The 18,122-nt window shown below is 38.7% G+C and overlaps 1 protein-coding gene across 3 annotated transcripts in view; it reads right to left on the bottom strand.

Annotated features, from left to right (window-relative positions):
- Positions 1–18,122, bottom strand: part of CLNS1A (chloride nucleotide-sensitive channel 1A) — a 48,156-nt gene that overhangs the window by 16,514 nt on the left and 13,520 nt on the right. The window contains exons 3-7 of one of the 3 annotated variants that reach the window (XM_059188156.1): positions 18,017–18,115; positions 17,035–17,142; positions 15,458–15,568; positions 10,031–10,120; positions 6,393–7,148 (exon numbers count right to left, since the gene is read on the bottom strand). In XM_059188156.1, coding sequence (XP_059044139.1) covers positions 10,053–10,120; positions 15,458–15,568; positions 17,035–17,142; positions 18,017–18,115 — 386 coding nt within the window. In that variant the 3' untranslated portion in view covers positions 6,393–7,148; positions 10,031–10,052. Of the gene's footprint in view, positions 1–6,392; positions 7,149–10,030; positions 10,121–15,457; positions 15,632–17,034; positions 17,143–18,016; positions 18,116–18,122 lie in introns of those variants that run through there. The other 2 variants (XM_059188136.1, XM_059188147.1) reach the window with 2 other exon arrangements.

The raw sequence follows: 18,122 nt of genomic DNA, 5'->3' as shown, positions 1-18,122 counted from the left end.
CTAAGTCCAGAGGGTTTTGCTGCCCTGAGGTCAAAAAGAGCCAAATACCATCCTTAGACTTCTATTTCAATACAAAAAAACTTCTCAGTTATCATTATGATTAAAGTAAAATTGAAGGTTTTTAAGCAACATTAAAGATTTTATGTTAAAATTTATTTAGGAATTAACTAGTGTTTTGTTTTGTTTTGTTGGGCTTAAAGAGCCTCTAAGTTTTCTTTCATTAGATGCTTCCTTTTATCATATGAGGTCTACTTTTCATTAAAAATTCTAGCTATAAAGTTGTGTGTTTCTCTTCCAAGGAAATTCCATTATGAGAGTTAGAATTGAAAGTAAAAAAATAAGGGGTGAAATCAGATATGTTTGAGTAATAATCAAGCAACTGATAAACTGTCAGGTAATTTAAGTGCTGTTTGGTGATCAGCTGGTCAAAGTCACTCCCTTTACACCTGCAGATTGGACTGAATGGTAGCAGATGACCCAGCAAGGCAACCAGGTTGAGGATCATGGACTTTGACTCATGAACTTACAAATACTAGTCTTTATTTTAAAAAGCACAGTTCATAAAATTGTGATGACTAAATACAGTTTATTTGGCCTGCACAATATTTTAAAATAAGTAAATAAAAAGCTAGTGTTGTATGTAGTCTTTTTCACACAAAAATCCAGTTCCGGATTCTCAAAAAAAAATCCCAAAGATCTGGCAATACTAGGCCTGAATCCTGTCATGGCAACATAAAATAAAGGTTGTTCCCTTTAAAATAATCCCACTGCCACTCCCTATGTCTTCCAAACATGGAGCTGTGTTTCAACTACTATTTCATGAGACTCTGTGGTTTAAGAAAAAAGAGTATTCATTTGTGAAAACACCCAGCCCTCTACACGTGTCAGAATTCGAGACTATAGATGACAGTGCTTCCCCTGCAGCCCTCTGAAATGGTAGCTCTTTTCTCCACACCACCTCTGATACCACTGGGCCGGGAGGTGGAACAGGTTCCTCTTTCTTCCCTCCATTAAAAACCTGTCATCAGACCATGCCCTCCACCACCTGGATACTTCTAACTGCAATTTTCTACCCTCTATTGCCCTCAGTTCCCCCAGGTCCTATAAGAACTTCGTTCCTGTTTCACTCTCAGCCTCTACGCCACCATTCCAGTTACAGTTCTTGAGGATTCCAATACCCACAAAGATGATTCTTCCAGTGTCTTGGCTTCCCAGTTCATTGGCTGAACCTGAAAGGCTTTTCAATATTTTTTCTTCTGTTCTGCCTCAGCTACAACTTTTGGTCATAACCTTAAGCTTGTTATTACCAGTAACTCAGACTCTTCTATCTCAAACCTCTAACCACTAATAATTTTAGTCACACTTTTGTGAAGATAAATTGCTGCACCATCCTCATATTTGCACTACACACTATAAAGGCTAGACTGCTATATTTTTGGGTAACCAATATTTGCTTTTCTTCATAATCCTGTCAACTACTTACTGCTGCTATTGATATGCCTGATGCAACCACCCCTTTCTCCTTTTCTAACCTATTGTAAGCCTAAAAACTAGATATTCAAGTATACTGGACCTGTCTGTAAAGTAGGAAAGAGACTTGCAGGGAAGGCCAAAAGGTTCTATGAGGAAAATGCATAAATCTCATCACATCTATTTTAATTGCTCAGCAGATTTTTAAATTTCAGATTTCTCAGATATATTCTAAGTGTCAGTTAACACCTATCTGCAGCTTCTTCTTTCTGTTAAGAATTATTGCTGTAGGGGTGCCTGCGTGGTTCAGTGGGTTAAAGCCTCTGCCTTCAGCTCAAGTCACGATCGCAGGGTCCTGGGATCAAGCCCCACATTGGGCTCTCTGCTCTGCGGGGAGCCTTCTTTCTCCTCTCTCTCTGCCTGCTTTGGTCTCTGTCAAATAATTAAATAAAATCTTTAAAAAAAAAAAAAAGAATTATTGCTGTAGGGGTGCCTGGGTGGCTCAGTGGGTTAATGCCTCTGCCTTTGGTTCAGGTCACGATCCCAGGCTCCTAGGATCAAGCCCCGAATTGGGCTCCCTGGCACCCCCTCTCCCTCTGCCTGCCCCTCTGCCCACTTGTGATGTCTGTCAAATAAATAAAATCTTAAAAAAAAAAGAATTATTGCTGTAATAATTATTGTGTAATAATTAACATTTTTGAGCCATTTTCTAGGCACTGTTCTAACTATATTCATGATTCATATAATCTTCAAAGTAGTCATTTAAATCTTAAGAATTAGCCTCCAGACACTTCTATTTACCCTTATCCCTGAGTTATATACTTCTATTTTTCCTCATCTCTTTTTTAAGATATTATTTTATTTTATTTTATTTTTTTTTAAGATTTTATTTATTTGTCAGAGAGAGAGCGAGTGAGAGCGAGCACAGGCAGAGTGGAAGGCAGAGTCAGAGGGAGAAGCAGGCTCCCTACAGAGCAAGGAGCCCGATGTGGGACTCGATCCCAGGATGCTGGGATCATGACCTGAGCCGAAGGCAGCTGCTTAACCAACTGAGCCACCCAGGCGTCCCTAAGATTTTATTTTTAACTAATCTCTATACCCAACATGGGGCTCAAACTCACAACCCTTAGATCAAGAACTGCACACTCCACTGACTGAGCCAGCTAGGTGCCATATTCCCTTTATCTTCTTAAGATTATGTTAATAACAAAAATTCTGACTAGGTTCATTGCTCTCCCAAGTTTTTCTGACTTCTCATCTGAAATTACGAAGTTCTCCAAATTACATACTGGTTTTACTTATGTATATATAAGAGTGAGATGCTAGGGAAAATGTTTGTTTCAGCTCCTTTGTCAAAGAATGGCAATAATTCTATTAGAATCCTCATAAGGAATTTGCTTGGAATTATTTCATATTAGCCACAGAGGATGGGTACTGGATACAGAGTCATCCATTCTAGAATTTCTTTTCAAACAGGATTTCCACAAGAATTAGCTACATAGTAAGGATATTATCTGAAATTCTGCAGGTAAATAAAATTCTATCTAAAGTATTTAGTATCAGGGTGCCTGGGCAGCTTAGGCAGTTGATGGTCCAGCTCATGATTTCAGTTTAGGTCATGATCTCATGAGTCATGAAATAAAGCCCCACCACCACCACCACAGGCTCGACTCTCAGTGGTGAGTCTGCTTGAGATTCTCTCTTCCTCTGCCCCTCTCCCTCCTCATCCTCTTGCACTCTTTCTCTCTCTAATAAATAAATCTTAAGGAGCACCTGGGTGGCTCTGTTGGGTAAGCTGAAACTCTTTACTGGGATCATGGGATTGAGCCGGATGAATGGCTCCATGCTCAGCTTGGAGTCTGCTAGAGATACTCTTTCCCCACTCTACTCTGCCCCACCCACCCGCCAATGATCTCATGCTTTCTCTCTGGAAATAAATAAATAATAACTTTAAAAATCTAGTATCTCTCTGAACAATGAGTAATCACACTTGTTTTCCTCTAAAAGTAAAAGGCTATATACCATGACCATCTATCTATGCATCATCTCTCATCTTTACCAGTACTGACAAAGATCCTAACAAGATTTCAAAATACACAAATGTACATAGATTTAAACAAGCTTATTTGAAAAGTATTAATATCTGACAAATTGATCTAAGGGAGGAGAAAACTCACTGAGATCATTTTAATGAATATATTTTTTATTTTATTTTTAAGATTTTATATAATCTTTTTATGTAAAAATTTTATGCTCTACCAACTAAGCCAGCCAGGTGCTCCTATGAACACATTTTTTAAACAACAGAATTTAGAACAGATAACTACTAACACTAGCTTTTATGGATAGTTTAGATGGCTCACATTATGGGGGAAAATCTCCATGGCTTTTCTTTAAATTTCCTCTACATCAAGAATTAGGAAGAAAATCATTACAGTAACATTAAAATTAAGCTCAGATAGAATCAAGAAATGTTGGCTTGGGACACCTGGGTGGCTTGGTTGGACGGCTGCCTTCGGCTCAGGTCATTATCCCAGCGTTCTAGGATCAAGTCCCACATCGGGCTCCTTGCTGGGCAGGGAGCCTGCTTCTACCTCTGCCTCTGCCTGCCATTCTGTCTGCCTGTGCTCGCTCTCCCCCCACCTCTGATAAATAAATAAAATCTTTAAAAAATAAAAAAGAAATGTTGGCTTGGTTGAGCATTATGAATTTCATTTTTATGAAGTCTGACCTGATCTTTCTTTTTCACCTATTTTCTCAGTTATAGGCACAACTAATATTATAGAATGTTACAGCTAAATCTCTGAAAGTCATTTGTCTAGTTGCCTCATTTTACAGATGAGGCAACAGGTCCAGAGAGGTTTTAAATACCTTGGCTGACAAGTCAGAACTAGATGCTTGGTCTCCTGCATCTTAGATGACTGCATTACCCATAATACCAAGCTGACCATGCAGTGCCTGTAGGAAACAGTGCACAGAATCTCTTCAACATTTTTTCAATATTATCAGAGCACTTTATTACTTCACCAAAAGTCATGATGACAAGTTTCTATGACTTTAAAAAAGGACCTAAATGGAATTTCTAAGATTAGTCAATGAGAATACCCCGACTGCTTACCTAAGAAGAGGTAAATGTCCAGGATAGAATATGAATGCTGCTGAGAGCAGATAAATTTGGGAACTTCCTGTGCTGTTCGCTGAAATTTTAACAAAATCCTGCAGTTAAGAGAGAATTTGTTTCCTTGCTACTGCTGACAGATGGTAAGGCTATATGTTATTTTGGAGCACAGCTCACTAAATTAAAAATCACAGCTCACTATGTAGATGACCTTAAGTGTTATTTTAGCACTTTCCATAGTTTCCTCATCTTTAAAACAGGATAATAAAAGCACCTATACTTCATAAGACAATTAAGAATGTTCTATGTATGGGCGCCTGGGTGGCTCAGTGGGTTGAGCCGCTGCCTTCGGCTCAGGTCATGATCTCAGGGTCCTGGGATCGAGTCCCATATCGGGCTCTCTGCTCAGCAGGGAGCCTGCTTCCTCCTCTCTCTCTCTGTCTGCCTCTCTGCCTACTTGTGATCTCTCTCTATCAAATAAATAAATAAAATCTTTAAAAAAAAAAAAAAAAAAAAGAATGTTCTATGTAGGGGCACTTGGGTGGCTCAGTGGGTTAAAGCCTCTGCCTTCAGCTCAGGTCATGATGCCAGAGTCCTGGGATGAAGCCCCACATCGGGCTCTCTGCTCAGTGGGGAGCCTGTTTACTCCTCTCTCTCTGCCTGCCTCTTCTGCCTACTTGTGATCTCTGTCTGCCAAATAAATAAATAAAAATCTTAAAAAAATAAAAAATAAAAAAGAATGTTATATGTATATGTATATAAAGAATCCAACACAACGGATGATACAGAGAAGGCCTCAGTCAACTTCAGTTTCCAAATGGCCCTTTTCTTGCCTATTGTAACAAATTCAGTATTTCTGAGAGTCTAGTCAGAAAAAGGATAATCAGGGCGCCTGGGTGGCTCAGTGGGTTAAGCCGCTGCCTTCGGCTCAGGTCATGATCTCAGGGTCCTGGGATCGAGTCCCGCATCGGGCTCTCTGCTCAGCAGGGAGCCTGCTTCCCTCTCTCTCTCTCTGCCTGCCTCTCCATCTACTTGTGATTTCTCTCTGTCAAATAAATAAATAAAATCTTTAAAAAAAAAAAAAAAAAAAAAAAAAAAAAAAAAAAAAAAAGAAAAAGGATAATCAGCTTTTTTTCAGTCTACCGTGAAGGATGACAGAAACCAAGTGAAACTGCTGAAAAGAACACTGGACATGTGTTCTTTTAGTCACTTATTAGCCAAGTGATTCTGAATAGCTTTTCTAACCATATTTTTAAAGTCATATAATGGTACAGAAAGTCCAAGTATAAATTTGCAATCAACCTTACAAATACCCTGGTCTCTGTGAAAATTAAAAATTGAGAATTGTAAGAAATTATTCCTGATCTAAGTGAAAGAAGCAGAAATCCCTTGAAATGTATTATATCCTTGCCCTACTAAAAATTTGCCTCTAAAAACTCTAACCATGCATTTTCTTACTCACTTCTTGTTCATATTCTCAAAAGTCAAATAAAAATAAACCAATAAGGGCGCCTGGGTGGCTCAGTGGGTTAAGCCGCTGCCTTCGGCTCAGGTCATGATCTCAGGGTCCTGGAATCGAGTCCCACATCGGGCTCTCTGCTTAGCGGGGAGCCTGCTTCCTCCTCTCTCTCTCTCTGCCTGCCTCTCTGCCTACTTGTGATCTCTCTCTGTCAAATAAATAAAATCTTTAAAAAAAATAAAAATAAAAAAAAATAAACCAAGAAGACTCTCATTTTTTGACAGTCTTACTTAAAAAAAATTTTTTTTCTCATTAGTGGTTCAGTCAAGAATGAGAGCACAATAATATAGAAAACCTAGATTTATTTGTTAAACTATTACAAAGACAAAACAATTATCATTGAAGCACTCTGATGACTTCATCCCAATTTCACTTGTTATGGAAACTGACCTAAGAGGTTAGAAATAAAAGGATATAACCTAAGAGGTTATAACAAAACAGACTGGTGAAACATGGTGAAAGGAATAAAAGGGTAGTCAGAAGCATCCATGTTATGGTATTTCATGTGGCTACGAAATTTCCCAAGAAGCTTCCTAAAGAATTAATCTGGGTCCCAAATTAGTAAGAGACCCTCACCGTGAAGAACGAGCAGAAGCCAAGATTTCTCTGAGATCTCTTTGTCTTTCTTTTTAAGGGGTAATGGGATCCTTAGGCTCTAAAAGGGTTTATCTTAGATTCAGCCTCCCTCCTTCCCATCCAGTCTACCTACATCTTCAAGTGTCTGCACATTCTTACCAGGTAGGCCTACCAGGTTACAGAAGATGCATATAGTGAAAGCTGGAACCAAAGGCCTACTCTGAGGGTACCTATGCACAGGAATTTTGGGGTAGATGATAAACTACAAATACTCTCTTGGTTAATTTAATTCACCTTTGTTAATAAAGGTCATAGTTTCTTCTGCTGGTGACAATTTTTTGTCTGGTATAGTCTGTCTCAAAAAAGAACTGGTTCAGGTAAATTTTGGAGAAGGAAAAAGACTTCCATCAACACCCACTCCATAGTAGAAGAGGCACCAAGTTCTTTCCTAGTTATAAGCAGAATCTGAAAAACATAAGATTTACAGTATTTTTAATAATATCTATTATTTATTGGATGCCCAGTCAAGAGTGCCAGAGAACACAGATCTATATCTTAGTCTTTGCAACAATCCTGCCAGGTAGTTTATCAACCCCATTTTCAAAGGAGGAAAGTGAGGACTGTCCAAAGGCACAGAAGCCGTTATATGGTAGAGCTGTGATTCTACCACTCCTGTGCCTTGACTCCACCCCATCTCATGCACTGAGAGGTCCTAGTTCCACTATCTTGAAATCATTAATGGTTGCATAAACAGTCTAATTATTCCATTCCTTAAAGGCAAAAACAATTTTAAATGATTGAAAATTTAAAGACACTGTTTGGAATTCAGGTCAATTATCCAGATGAAGAACTTGTATAAAGTTTATGAATAAAATAGCTCTCTGCTCCAACTGTAGCACAAAATGAATGGAAAACAAATCATCAGCTCATTAGGAAGTTTGTGGTTATTTTATGATTATTTCACTACAAAATTACATTACAAGGAATCCTAAGAATTCTCATCAGTGAACTGCAGTAATATCTCATTTGTATAACCATTACTGACACAACAGATGAGTTTCTCAGAATCCTTATTAATGCAGTGGTGCATATTCTCTGAATAATCTATTTTTCAAGAAGAAATATGTAAAAGGCAGAAGATCAAAAAATCTTTTTCCAGTTTCAATGAAAGTTACTACATATTACCGAACTGAAAAAGTCAACATGCTATAAAGAACATGATAAGCAGGAAAGTGAGAAGGGAAGAAGACTTAAGTTGGCACCAAAAGATTTCCCATACAGTGTAATAGTGAAGTACTGATATCTGGAACTGTGAGATCTGAAAATTAAAGCTAATAGAGCTGCAGCAGTATGAACACATAATTTTAGCAACTGCAGAGGAGACAATGCAGGTTTTAGACTAAATGGCTACACTGACAGAAATAAATGCTGTGGAAATAAAAATTAAGTATTTAAAGAAGAAATATAAATCACAGAACTCTAAGAGATATTTTCTGATAGTTCCACTGGCAGCACCTGCGAGGAAAACAGAGATTCATCATCATTTTTCATGGTTAGAGTAAGAAGAAATGTTACGTTCACAATGGCAACAATCTGGAAGATAAAATGGAACTTAGAAAAAGGAGGGATCTCACAACCCAACTGGATGACTCACAGTAGTGTTAAGAGTCAAGCCAAAATACATAAATCTTGCCAAACTATTACTATATGCTTTAAATTAAAGGATCTGGGCATAAGTAACATAAGACTGGAAGACAGTCGGTACTCAAGAAAATGCTACCAGGTCAGAAGAGGAGAACACTATAGAGGGGAAAGATGGACAACAATTTTAACAAAGTAAAAATAGCTCATGAAGGCCAACTAGGATTACTAGTCTTAGAGCTCTAAATGACATGAACATGACCTTTAGTTATTATCAAACATACAGTTGATACTCAATCTGGCAAAGGACAATTTATTTCTCAGGGTAACTTGCAGCAAAGTCAGGGATAGCAAAGCTCACAAGAATGTGTCAGGGAAAACTGGCTGTGAGCTTTTATGTCAGTCAAGAAAGCAGAAATGAGGGGCACCTGGGTGGCTCAGTTGGTTGAGCAACTGCCTTTGGCTTAGGTCATGATCCTGGAGTCCTGGGACCGAGTCCTACATCAGGCTCCCTGTTCGGCGGGGAGTCTGTGCTTCCTCTGACCTCTCCATTCTCACACTCTCTCTCTCAAATAAATAAATAAAATTTTAAAAAAAAAAAAAAAAAAAGAAAGAAAGAAAGAAATGAGGGGCGCCTGGGTGGCTCAGTCGGTTAAGCCGCTGCAGCTCGGGTCATGATCTCAGGGTCTCGAGATGGAGTCCCACATCAGGATCCTTGCTCAGCAGGGAGCCTACGTCTCCCTCTGCTTCTGCCTGCTTGTGCTCTCTCTCTCTGACAAATAAATTTTTTTTTAAAATCTAAAAAAAAAAAAAAAAGGCTAAATAAAAGTAAAATAAGAAAGCAGAAATGAAGCAACTTCGGAAAATGGTAGCTTTTGGACAAATGTTCATGGACTTATGATTTGACAAACTGGTCTTGAACACTAAGGTGCCCAGGACCTTGGTCCTCCATTATTTTACAAAGGCGGGAAGCCAATACAAGATTATAATGAAATTAGGGATGTTTGGGTGGCTCAGTTGGTTAAGTGATTGCCTTCAGCTCAGGTCATGATCCTAAGGCCCTAGAACTGAGCCCCACATCGGGCTCCCTGCTCAGCAGCAAGTCTGCTTCTCCCTCTTCCTTTATACCCCTCTCCTGTTCTTGCTCTTTTTCTCTCTCTCAAATAAATAATAATAAAAGATTATGATTAAATTAAAGGCTTAGATACAGTTTGGAATTACTACTACTTCCTCCCTAAATTGAATAGCAGTGAGTTGCAACAAATAGCTGCTTTGTGTCTTCTGATGAATGTATTAAGATTTCAAATACCACAAGTGGGAAAAGATGACTCAAGAGCAGAGCAGGAGGTGATTTCAGGCTTTGCAGCTCCCACCTGAGCCAACTAGGGAGCCCATTTCTGAATAACAGGCTAATGTCCTCCTCCTGAGTTCACTGAGGATGGGTGTGTCTTATTCTTCCATGCCTCAATGCCTACCACTGTCTAGCACAGCACTTAACATGTGGTAAGTGTAAATGTTAACCTGAACATTGCTGTTTGCAGACCTTGATTCCTTAGGAGGAAAAAAACACTAATTTCACAAATAATTTCAGAAACAGATAACTAACATTTTCCTAAACTGCTAATTATACAGAGTTCTCCTGAAAATAAAAATTATTTCACATGATTTTCAAGTTCAATGAGAAGAAGAAAATATAAACTACTCACCCCACAGCAGCATAAATCATTTTCAGTGATCAACATCTGCATCCTCAAACTGTCCAGCAACCGTTGGTGTAGTGTCAACCTCCATCCCATCTAAAAAAAAGAACAACAAGAAAGAAAAACCACAAAAAAAATCAACTGCTGAGCAACAGTCTACTGAGCTCTTCAGATAGGTAAAGGGTCAACCTATTCATCAACCAGAAGGAAGCTAGTGCCCTCTGTTGGTCACAATTGCTATTTCTTTCTCTTCTGAAAAAGTAACAAGGAATAAACCAAAAAAGAAAAATGCCACCTGTACATGTAACATTTATTTTATAAATTCTCAACCTCAACATTAAGAAGACATTGGATAAGTTTTGAATGTACTACGCATCAAGTGTTCACTCTTCACAGAACTGTGCTGGGTATTTACTGTGTGACATTATCATCATCATTATTATTATTGAGATTTTGAGAGCAAAGAAGAAAGACGGTGGAGGGGAGGGGTAGAGGGAGAGAGAGAAGCAGACTTCCTGCTGAGTGGGGAGCCCGATGCAGGGCTCGATCCCATGACCCAGAGATCACACCTTGAGCCAAAGGTAGACGCACGTGCCCCATTATTTTTATTTTTAAAGGTATAAAAGTCCTATCCTCCCAAAACCGATGACCTAATTCTGAGAAAAGACAAAATAAGTAGAGTGAGGTTCTTGCTTATCTGTTTTGCTCATTTCATGAGGAAAAAAAAGTGTGTGTGTGTGTGTGTGTGTGTGTGTGTGTGTGTGTAGAGGGAGAGACAAGGGAAAAAAGCCCTCTGGAAAGAGCTGTTTAGAACTGCTTTCTCCACTTTGGCACCTCTCATTGACCTTCAATTCTTAACCCACAACAGGCTTCTGCCTGAGCCCCAACCCATACTCCACCTGGACATGCAGCAGAGCATGCAAATGTAACACATATCTAAAATTAAGTTATCATCTTTCCACATAGAAATGCTTCTCGGGGGCCTGGGTGGCTCAGAGGTTAAGCCTCTGCCTTCAGCTTGGGTCATGGTCTCAGAGCCCTGGGACTGAGCCCCACATCAGGCTCCCTGCTCGTTGGGGAGCCTGCTTCCCCCTACACTGTGCCTGACCCTCTGCCTACTTGAGATCTCTCTCTCTGTGTCAAATAAATAAATAAAATGTTTTTTAAAAAAAGAAAAGAAATGCTTCTCTTGGGGCACCTAACTGGTTCAGTTGGTAGAGTATGGGACTCGGGGTTGAGAGTTCAAGCCCCACACTAGGAGCAGAGCCTACTTAAAAAAAAAAAAAAGAAAAAGAAAAAGAAAGGTTTCTCTTCCCAAACATTTACGAAAGGATAACTCTCACCTGTCCAATTCAGAGACCCCTACCCACATCTCTAACTTACACTGCTTCGCGCTCTTAAACATCTCTCAAATCTGTTAAGTCTTTGACATTCACTCCCAGTAACAAATGCAGGCCATGATCTCTCATCTAATTTAAATCATAACTTACTTAACAGTTTCTTTTTGGGACGCCTGGGTGGCTCAGTCAGTTAAGTGTCTGCCTTTGGCTTGGGTCATGATCCCAGGGTCCTGGGATCGAGCCCCACAACAGGCTCCCCGCTCAGCAGGGAGTCTGCTTCTTTGCCCTTCCCCTGACTCATGTACATTCTCTCTCTCTCTAATAAATAAAATCTTAAAAAAAAAAAAACAGAGTTTCTCTTCTATCCTCCAGTATTTCCCTCTGCAATCAATGTTCCATATCACAGCCAGGATCATCTTCTGAAACTACAATCAAATTAAAAGTTCCTCACTTCACATTCTCATTGACCCAGGCAGAACACTAAAATTCTTTTAAAAAGCTTTCAAGGGCCGCCTGGGTGGCTCAGTGGGTTAAGCCGCTGCCTTCGGCTCAGGTAATGATCTCAGGGTCCTGGGATCGAGTCCCGCACTGGGCTCTCTGCTCAGCAGGGAGCCTGCTTCCCTCTCTCTCTGCCTGCCTCTCCATCTACTTGTGATTTCTCTCTGTCAAATAAATAAATAAATAAAATCTTAAAAAAAAAAAAAAAAAAGCTTTCAAGTTCCATTAATGTATAACCCAGTTCACTACTCCACCTTTATCTGTTGCTGTAATAACCACCCTTCATACACAGAGATCCAGACATAATGAGCTACTTACAGTCCCCCAAAGTTGAATGGTCTCTTGAACTTCTGCACATGGCTGATCCTGTTACCTGCATCTCTCCCCAACCTGTACATAATCCCCCTTCACCCAGGTCACTTGACTCCACTTTCTGATCTTGGCTTAGATGTCACTTACTCCATGAAGCTTGAATCTCTCTCTTGACTATCCAGGCTGAGTGAAGAGTCCAACCTCTTGATTCCATGGCTTCTCAAGCTTCCCCTATAACTCAATGCTGTATCACAATGTACTATAACTGCCTAATGAGTTAAATTATTTTTGTCTACACACGAATGCCATTGACATGAAGACAGTAATTTCATCTTACTTGGGCACTGCTATATTCTCTGTACCTGGCATAGTAGCTCAATAAACACTTCTTACGAAAATAAGCACACGAAGTACTGAAATACCACAAAAAGACAGGGTGTTTGTTTCTCAGTGTGAAAAAGATGGTTTTATTAAAGCACAGTGTGCAGGACTCAGGCAGAGAGAACTGCGATAGGCTGTATTTAAACAGCAAAAAGGTTGAAATTTACCAAGACAGCAGATCTTAGGTGTTCTCACCACAAAAAATGGGTAACTATGTGAAGCAATGGATGTTAATTAACTTGACTGTTATAATTATTTCACTATGTATATGAAAACATCATCTGGCATATCTTAAACATATATAATTTTTAGCCATTTAAAAATTTTTAAAAATAAATCAAATTTTTTAAAATGCAAAGGTTGAACAAAATAAATAAATCAATGGCAAAAAGAGTGACATGGGTACTTAGGACTTTAGGAGATGGGGAATGAATGGTACAGGCTGAAAAAGTTTCATATATAGGCAACTCTCAATATCCTAATAAGGCTTAGGAATAAAAGTCTAAAATATCACTTAGCAAAAAGTGTTTGTGATCTTAAAATCATTTACTATAAAGCATTAAACAAGGAATTTTACAATTTAATAAAAAAAAAGGCCTTCAGTGAAGAAAAGCTTTTCAATGTCCAAGGACACTCCCCTGTTAATCACTGTAATAAAAAAAAGGTAACATCTTGAATTCTTTCAGCTAAGAGTTTGATAGTACACTAGAAATCATCTGAACCATCTCAGCCCATACCCTGTTAGAGGCTCACCAACTAGGACTTAAAATGGAGAGAATACACAAGGACTAACAGTGTGACCCAAAGCCTAAACTTTTCCAAATTAAAATATCCCAGGACTGTGACATCTGGTTGGTTAAGCCTCTGCCTTCGGCTCAGGTCATGATCTCGGGGTCCTGGAATTGAGTCCTGCATTGGGCTCTCTGCTCAGCTGGGCATCTGCTTGAAATCTTTCCCTCTACCTCTGTCCCTCCTCTTACTTGTGCAGGCGTGCACACACACACATGTTCTCACTCAAATAAATAAATAAAATCTTAAAAAAAAAAAAAAAAACCCAGGACTTCAGAACCTCCAGGTCAACATGCTATATGTGCATGATGATATTGATTACAGCATTATATTACAGAAACTTGTATTGCCCAATAAAAGAAAAACGAGGGATTCCTGGATGGCTCAGTCAGTTAAGGGTTCAACTCTTGGTTTTGGCTCAGGTCATGATTTCAGTGTCCTGAGACTGAGCCCCATATTGGGCTCCACACTCTGCAGAATCTGCTTGAGATTCTCTCGGTCTCTCCTTCTGTCCTTCCCCATGCTTGCATGCTCTCTTTCAAATAAATTAATCAATTAAATCTTTATTTAAAAAAAGAAAAACTACAGTAACCCTCTTTAAGAATATCTGCATCTCTAAAAATTAAAAGTGGTAAGACTCGTTAACAACATTAAAATACTAGTACATATTAAATACATGTAAGATGCAAGAAGTGCTTATAACAGGTCCTAATGTATTCTTTTTGCATAATAGCTCATTTAATCCTCTCACTTATTAACTATTTGACCTCTAGCAAGTTATGTGATCTTTCTGTGCTTCAGTTTCTTCATCTGTAAAGTAGGGATCACAGTAACATTTACCACAAAACATTCTTTGAAGGATTAAATGAGTATGTGTAATGTGCTTAAATCAGGGTCTGGCACATAAGAGCAGTATCTCAATGTTCTACTGAGAGTAGAAGGAACAAAATCAGAGATATGTGGGGCAAAGGTGAGGTTGTCTCTTCAGAGTTAGAACTTTATATGGTGATTATCAGGCAATCACTGAGGGAACATCCCTATATAGGGGTGACCACAGAGTGTTCTCAGATTAAGATGGCACAGTGAGCTGAAGGCAAGAATGATCAAGGCAAAAAATTTTACTATTGTAAATCCAGTCGGAGAAGACAAGGGCCTAGGGTTGAAGGACAGCAGCAGTAATAGCAAGGAAATGTTAAAGTCATTTAAATGAAAAAATCCATGGGCCCCAGTATTGCACTGGAACAAGAAATAAGAAGTAAAGGCTGAGTCAGAAGAATACTTCAACATTCTGACTAAAATAGGATACTCAGAAAGCAAATCAGTCTTATAGGGGAAATATTTACCAAAAAATCTACAAAGTGGAGATAACAGAAGCAAATTTGAAAGCCATTTGTTTAAGGTCCAGAAGTTTGTCACAGAATAAGAACCCAAGTTTCTTGAGTGCTGTCTAGCCCTTTTAATTAATAGATTATCCTAGTTTTGCATATAATCATGTAGGAATTAGTTTTAAAAATAAAAACAGCAGCATAGATACACATACACATAAGCAAACAAACAAAAAAACTGGAAAGATATGCAAAAGAAAAATTAACAGAGGTCTTTCAATCATAATTACACTTGATTTTTCATTTCTTCTTTGCCTGTGTCCATTTAAGATTTTTGACTGTCAAAAGACTAGTTTTGTAGTTCAGGAGAAAAGTAAAAAAAAAAAACAACAACAAAGTTTCATGAGAATTCCCATTCTATGTAATTCTACATTTGCTTCCTACATGGTAAGATTAATTCTGCGATTTCTCTCTCTTGAGTTTCTAGGGGTGCCTGGGTGGCTCAGTGGTTAAAGCCTCTGCCTTCAGCTCAGGTCAAGATCCCAGGGTCCAGGGATCAAGCCCCACATTGGGCTCTCTGCTCAGTGGGGAGCCCGCTTCCCTCTCTCTCTCTGCCTGCCTCTCTGCCTACTTGCGATCTCTGTCAAATTAATAAATATATATATATTATATAAATATATATATATATATATATAAAGAGTTTCTAAAAGAACATATATATCTCTCCGTACCTTCCCCTGCTGCCCAAGGACCATCTAACTGCTCACAGTGAAAGAAAGGATACTCACCTTCATAATCTCTTATTGAATCTTCTGTCCGGACTCCAGCCATGTTATACTGGCTGCTCACAGACTGAGAAAGCATTCCTTCTAATCTCTCCAATGTGGCTTGGCCTTCTGCTGTTAAATGGGATAATCCTTCTTCATAGGTATAAAATGTAGGGATGTCTCCCTGCCCTTGTTCTAAATAAATAAAATGCTTTTAAGCTATTATAAAGCAATTAGAAAAACATGGATAATCAATAATGCATTTACTGAAGATAAGGTACAGTTTAAAAAGGCTTCTAGGGAAATATTTTTCAATATTTATTTAATACAGAGATGTAGGTCATCTATTGAAAATAAAGACACAAAGAAAATGTCTCTACCCTCCATAAGGAGAAGGGATTCCACAAGATAATGAGCCAGTAAACAGCAATTCTCAAAAAATCAAATGTCCATGAACTAGAGGGAATTTTATAGGTGAGTACAAATTAATATGATACTAATTTGTACTGATAGGTTTTTTGGATTAAAACACATGCTCCTTTAAAGAATAACACGGAAGACATTGGGAGATGGAGAGGAGATGTGAGATGGAGAAATCGGAGGGGGAGACAAACCATGAGCGACTGTGAACTCTGAGAAACAAACTGAGGGTTTTGGAGGGGAGGAGGTAGGGGGTAGGGTGAGCCTGGTGGTGGGTATTAAGGAGGGCACGTATTGCATGGAGCACTGGATTGGTGCATAAACAATGAATTTTGAAACACTGAAAAAAATAAAATATTTAAAAACAACAACAACAAAAACAAAAAACAAAAATACATGCTCCCTTTAAAAACTGAGAAATTCTGGAAAATATAAAAAGGATAAAAAATAAAATCATTCAAAAATCTCATTGGAAATGAGAATATGTTTAGATACATTCTCTAATTGTACCTCCTCCTGTATTCTCTAAATGTATCTCCTTCTCATAGAAGGAAAACTCTAGAACCGAATTTGTCTCAGGCCAGGAAGTAGGTACATATGGAGGAAAGGACTTTGGACAGCCAGATCAGTGGACATGAAAGCAGTGGGAAAAAGAAAAGAAAAGAGAACAGCAGGCACCTCATGTTATAAGACTACCAGACTATAATGGTATTCTGGTCTGGAAAAGAGAAATAATCTTAGATAAATGACGTATGGTTCTCGGGGGAGAAAATGACTTTGGTAGTGAGTTGTTTGAAGCATTATGTTAAGTAAAGCTGTAGGTGATAAAGTTTTTAAGTGGTGGAGGGAGAAGGCTTGTTCTCTGGGAGCAGGTGCATCAATTTAAAAGATTCTCCCAACCATCCGCTTTCTCATCTATTGTTTTCTTCCCCTCCATTTATCTCTATTCATTTTCTGCTCCCAATCATACCTACTTTTTACCCTCAAGCTTGGAAAATCCATCCATTTTTCCAGTTTGGCTTAGACATGAACTGCACCATTCACTTTTGAGTGAGTATTTAATAGAGTATTAAATGAGTATTTAATAGAAATATAAAAAACTATAATCCCATAGCCTTAGTACAAATAACTGGTTAAAATGAAATAAACACACATTTAAGAAAATCCGTTTCACTAACCATGTGCTTCTACATCATATTCTTCTCCATCATAATCATCTGAGTCTTCATCCTCAGGATCAGGATGCAAAGCCTGGCATTCACACATTGCAGTGAACATGGCCTCCACTGAACAAGGAAATTGTAATGAACATTCTTTTCTGGCCAGTGTAGAGTGAAAATTTAATAGTATAACCAACAGTGTAAATTAATTCAATGAGTAGACAAGAAATATACCAGAGTCTCACTATTTATAAAACCTGCTAAATTCCAAGGAGAATCAATCTTGAAAAGTACTTGATGGAAATGGATAAGTCACAAAATAATAGTTCATTTTAAGATAATGCTGAGACTTCTTCATGCCTGGCTGGGTTTTCTGAGAAAAAGAGGCAGTGTCTTGATCAGACTGCTGGTATCAGGGTGAAGCCCCTTTCAGTTCATAGGGCTCTTTTCCAGCTATCCAGCTATCCTGGCATCTTCCACTTTGGAACTGCCAAGACCCCTGCCCTCTATCTGGCAAGATTCAAAGTCAATAGCATCAAGTCAATAAAAATAACCAGGTCCCTCCATTCACAAAACACACCAAATAACATGGTGTCTCCTATACCCTCACCACACTGACAATCTTTGATATCAATAGGTATCTGGTCCTCAATGATACGTTAGATGTTAGGATGAAGAAAAAGCAACGGAACAGAGGTAATGAGGCTAAAGGTAAAAGTGTATGTGTAGGGGCGCCTGGGTGGCTCAGTGGGTTAAGCCGCTGCCTTCGGCTCAGGTCATGATCTCAGAGTCCTGGGATCGAGTCCCGCATCGGGCTCTCTGCTCAGCGGAGAGCCTGCTTCCCTCTCTCTCTCTCTGCCTGCCTCTCCATCTACTTGTGATTTCTCTCTGTCAAATAAATAAATAGAATCTTTAAAAAAAAAAAAAAAAAGTGTATGTGTATGAGGGGTGGGATACTTGGTATATAAAAGGAAAAGAATCAATTCTATAGAATACTCACATGCTGATTTATCACTAGGCACAAATCTGAATTCAGCAATAGGTTCACCATCATCATCACTGTCTTCTTCTTCTTCAGTAACAGATTCCTTTGATTCTTCTAGGAA

Source organism: Mustela lutreola, chromosome 1 (genome assembly GCF_030435805.1).
Source record: "Mustela lutreola isolate mMusLut2 chromosome 1, mMusLut2.pri, whole genome shotgun sequence".
In the NCBI taxonomy this organism is placed as follows: domain Eukaryota; kingdom Metazoa; phylum Chordata; class Mammalia; order Carnivora; family Mustelidae; genus Mustela; species Mustela lutreola.
Note: the sequence above shows the minus strand (reverse complement) of the source record. Positions and strands in the feature narration are given on the sequence as shown.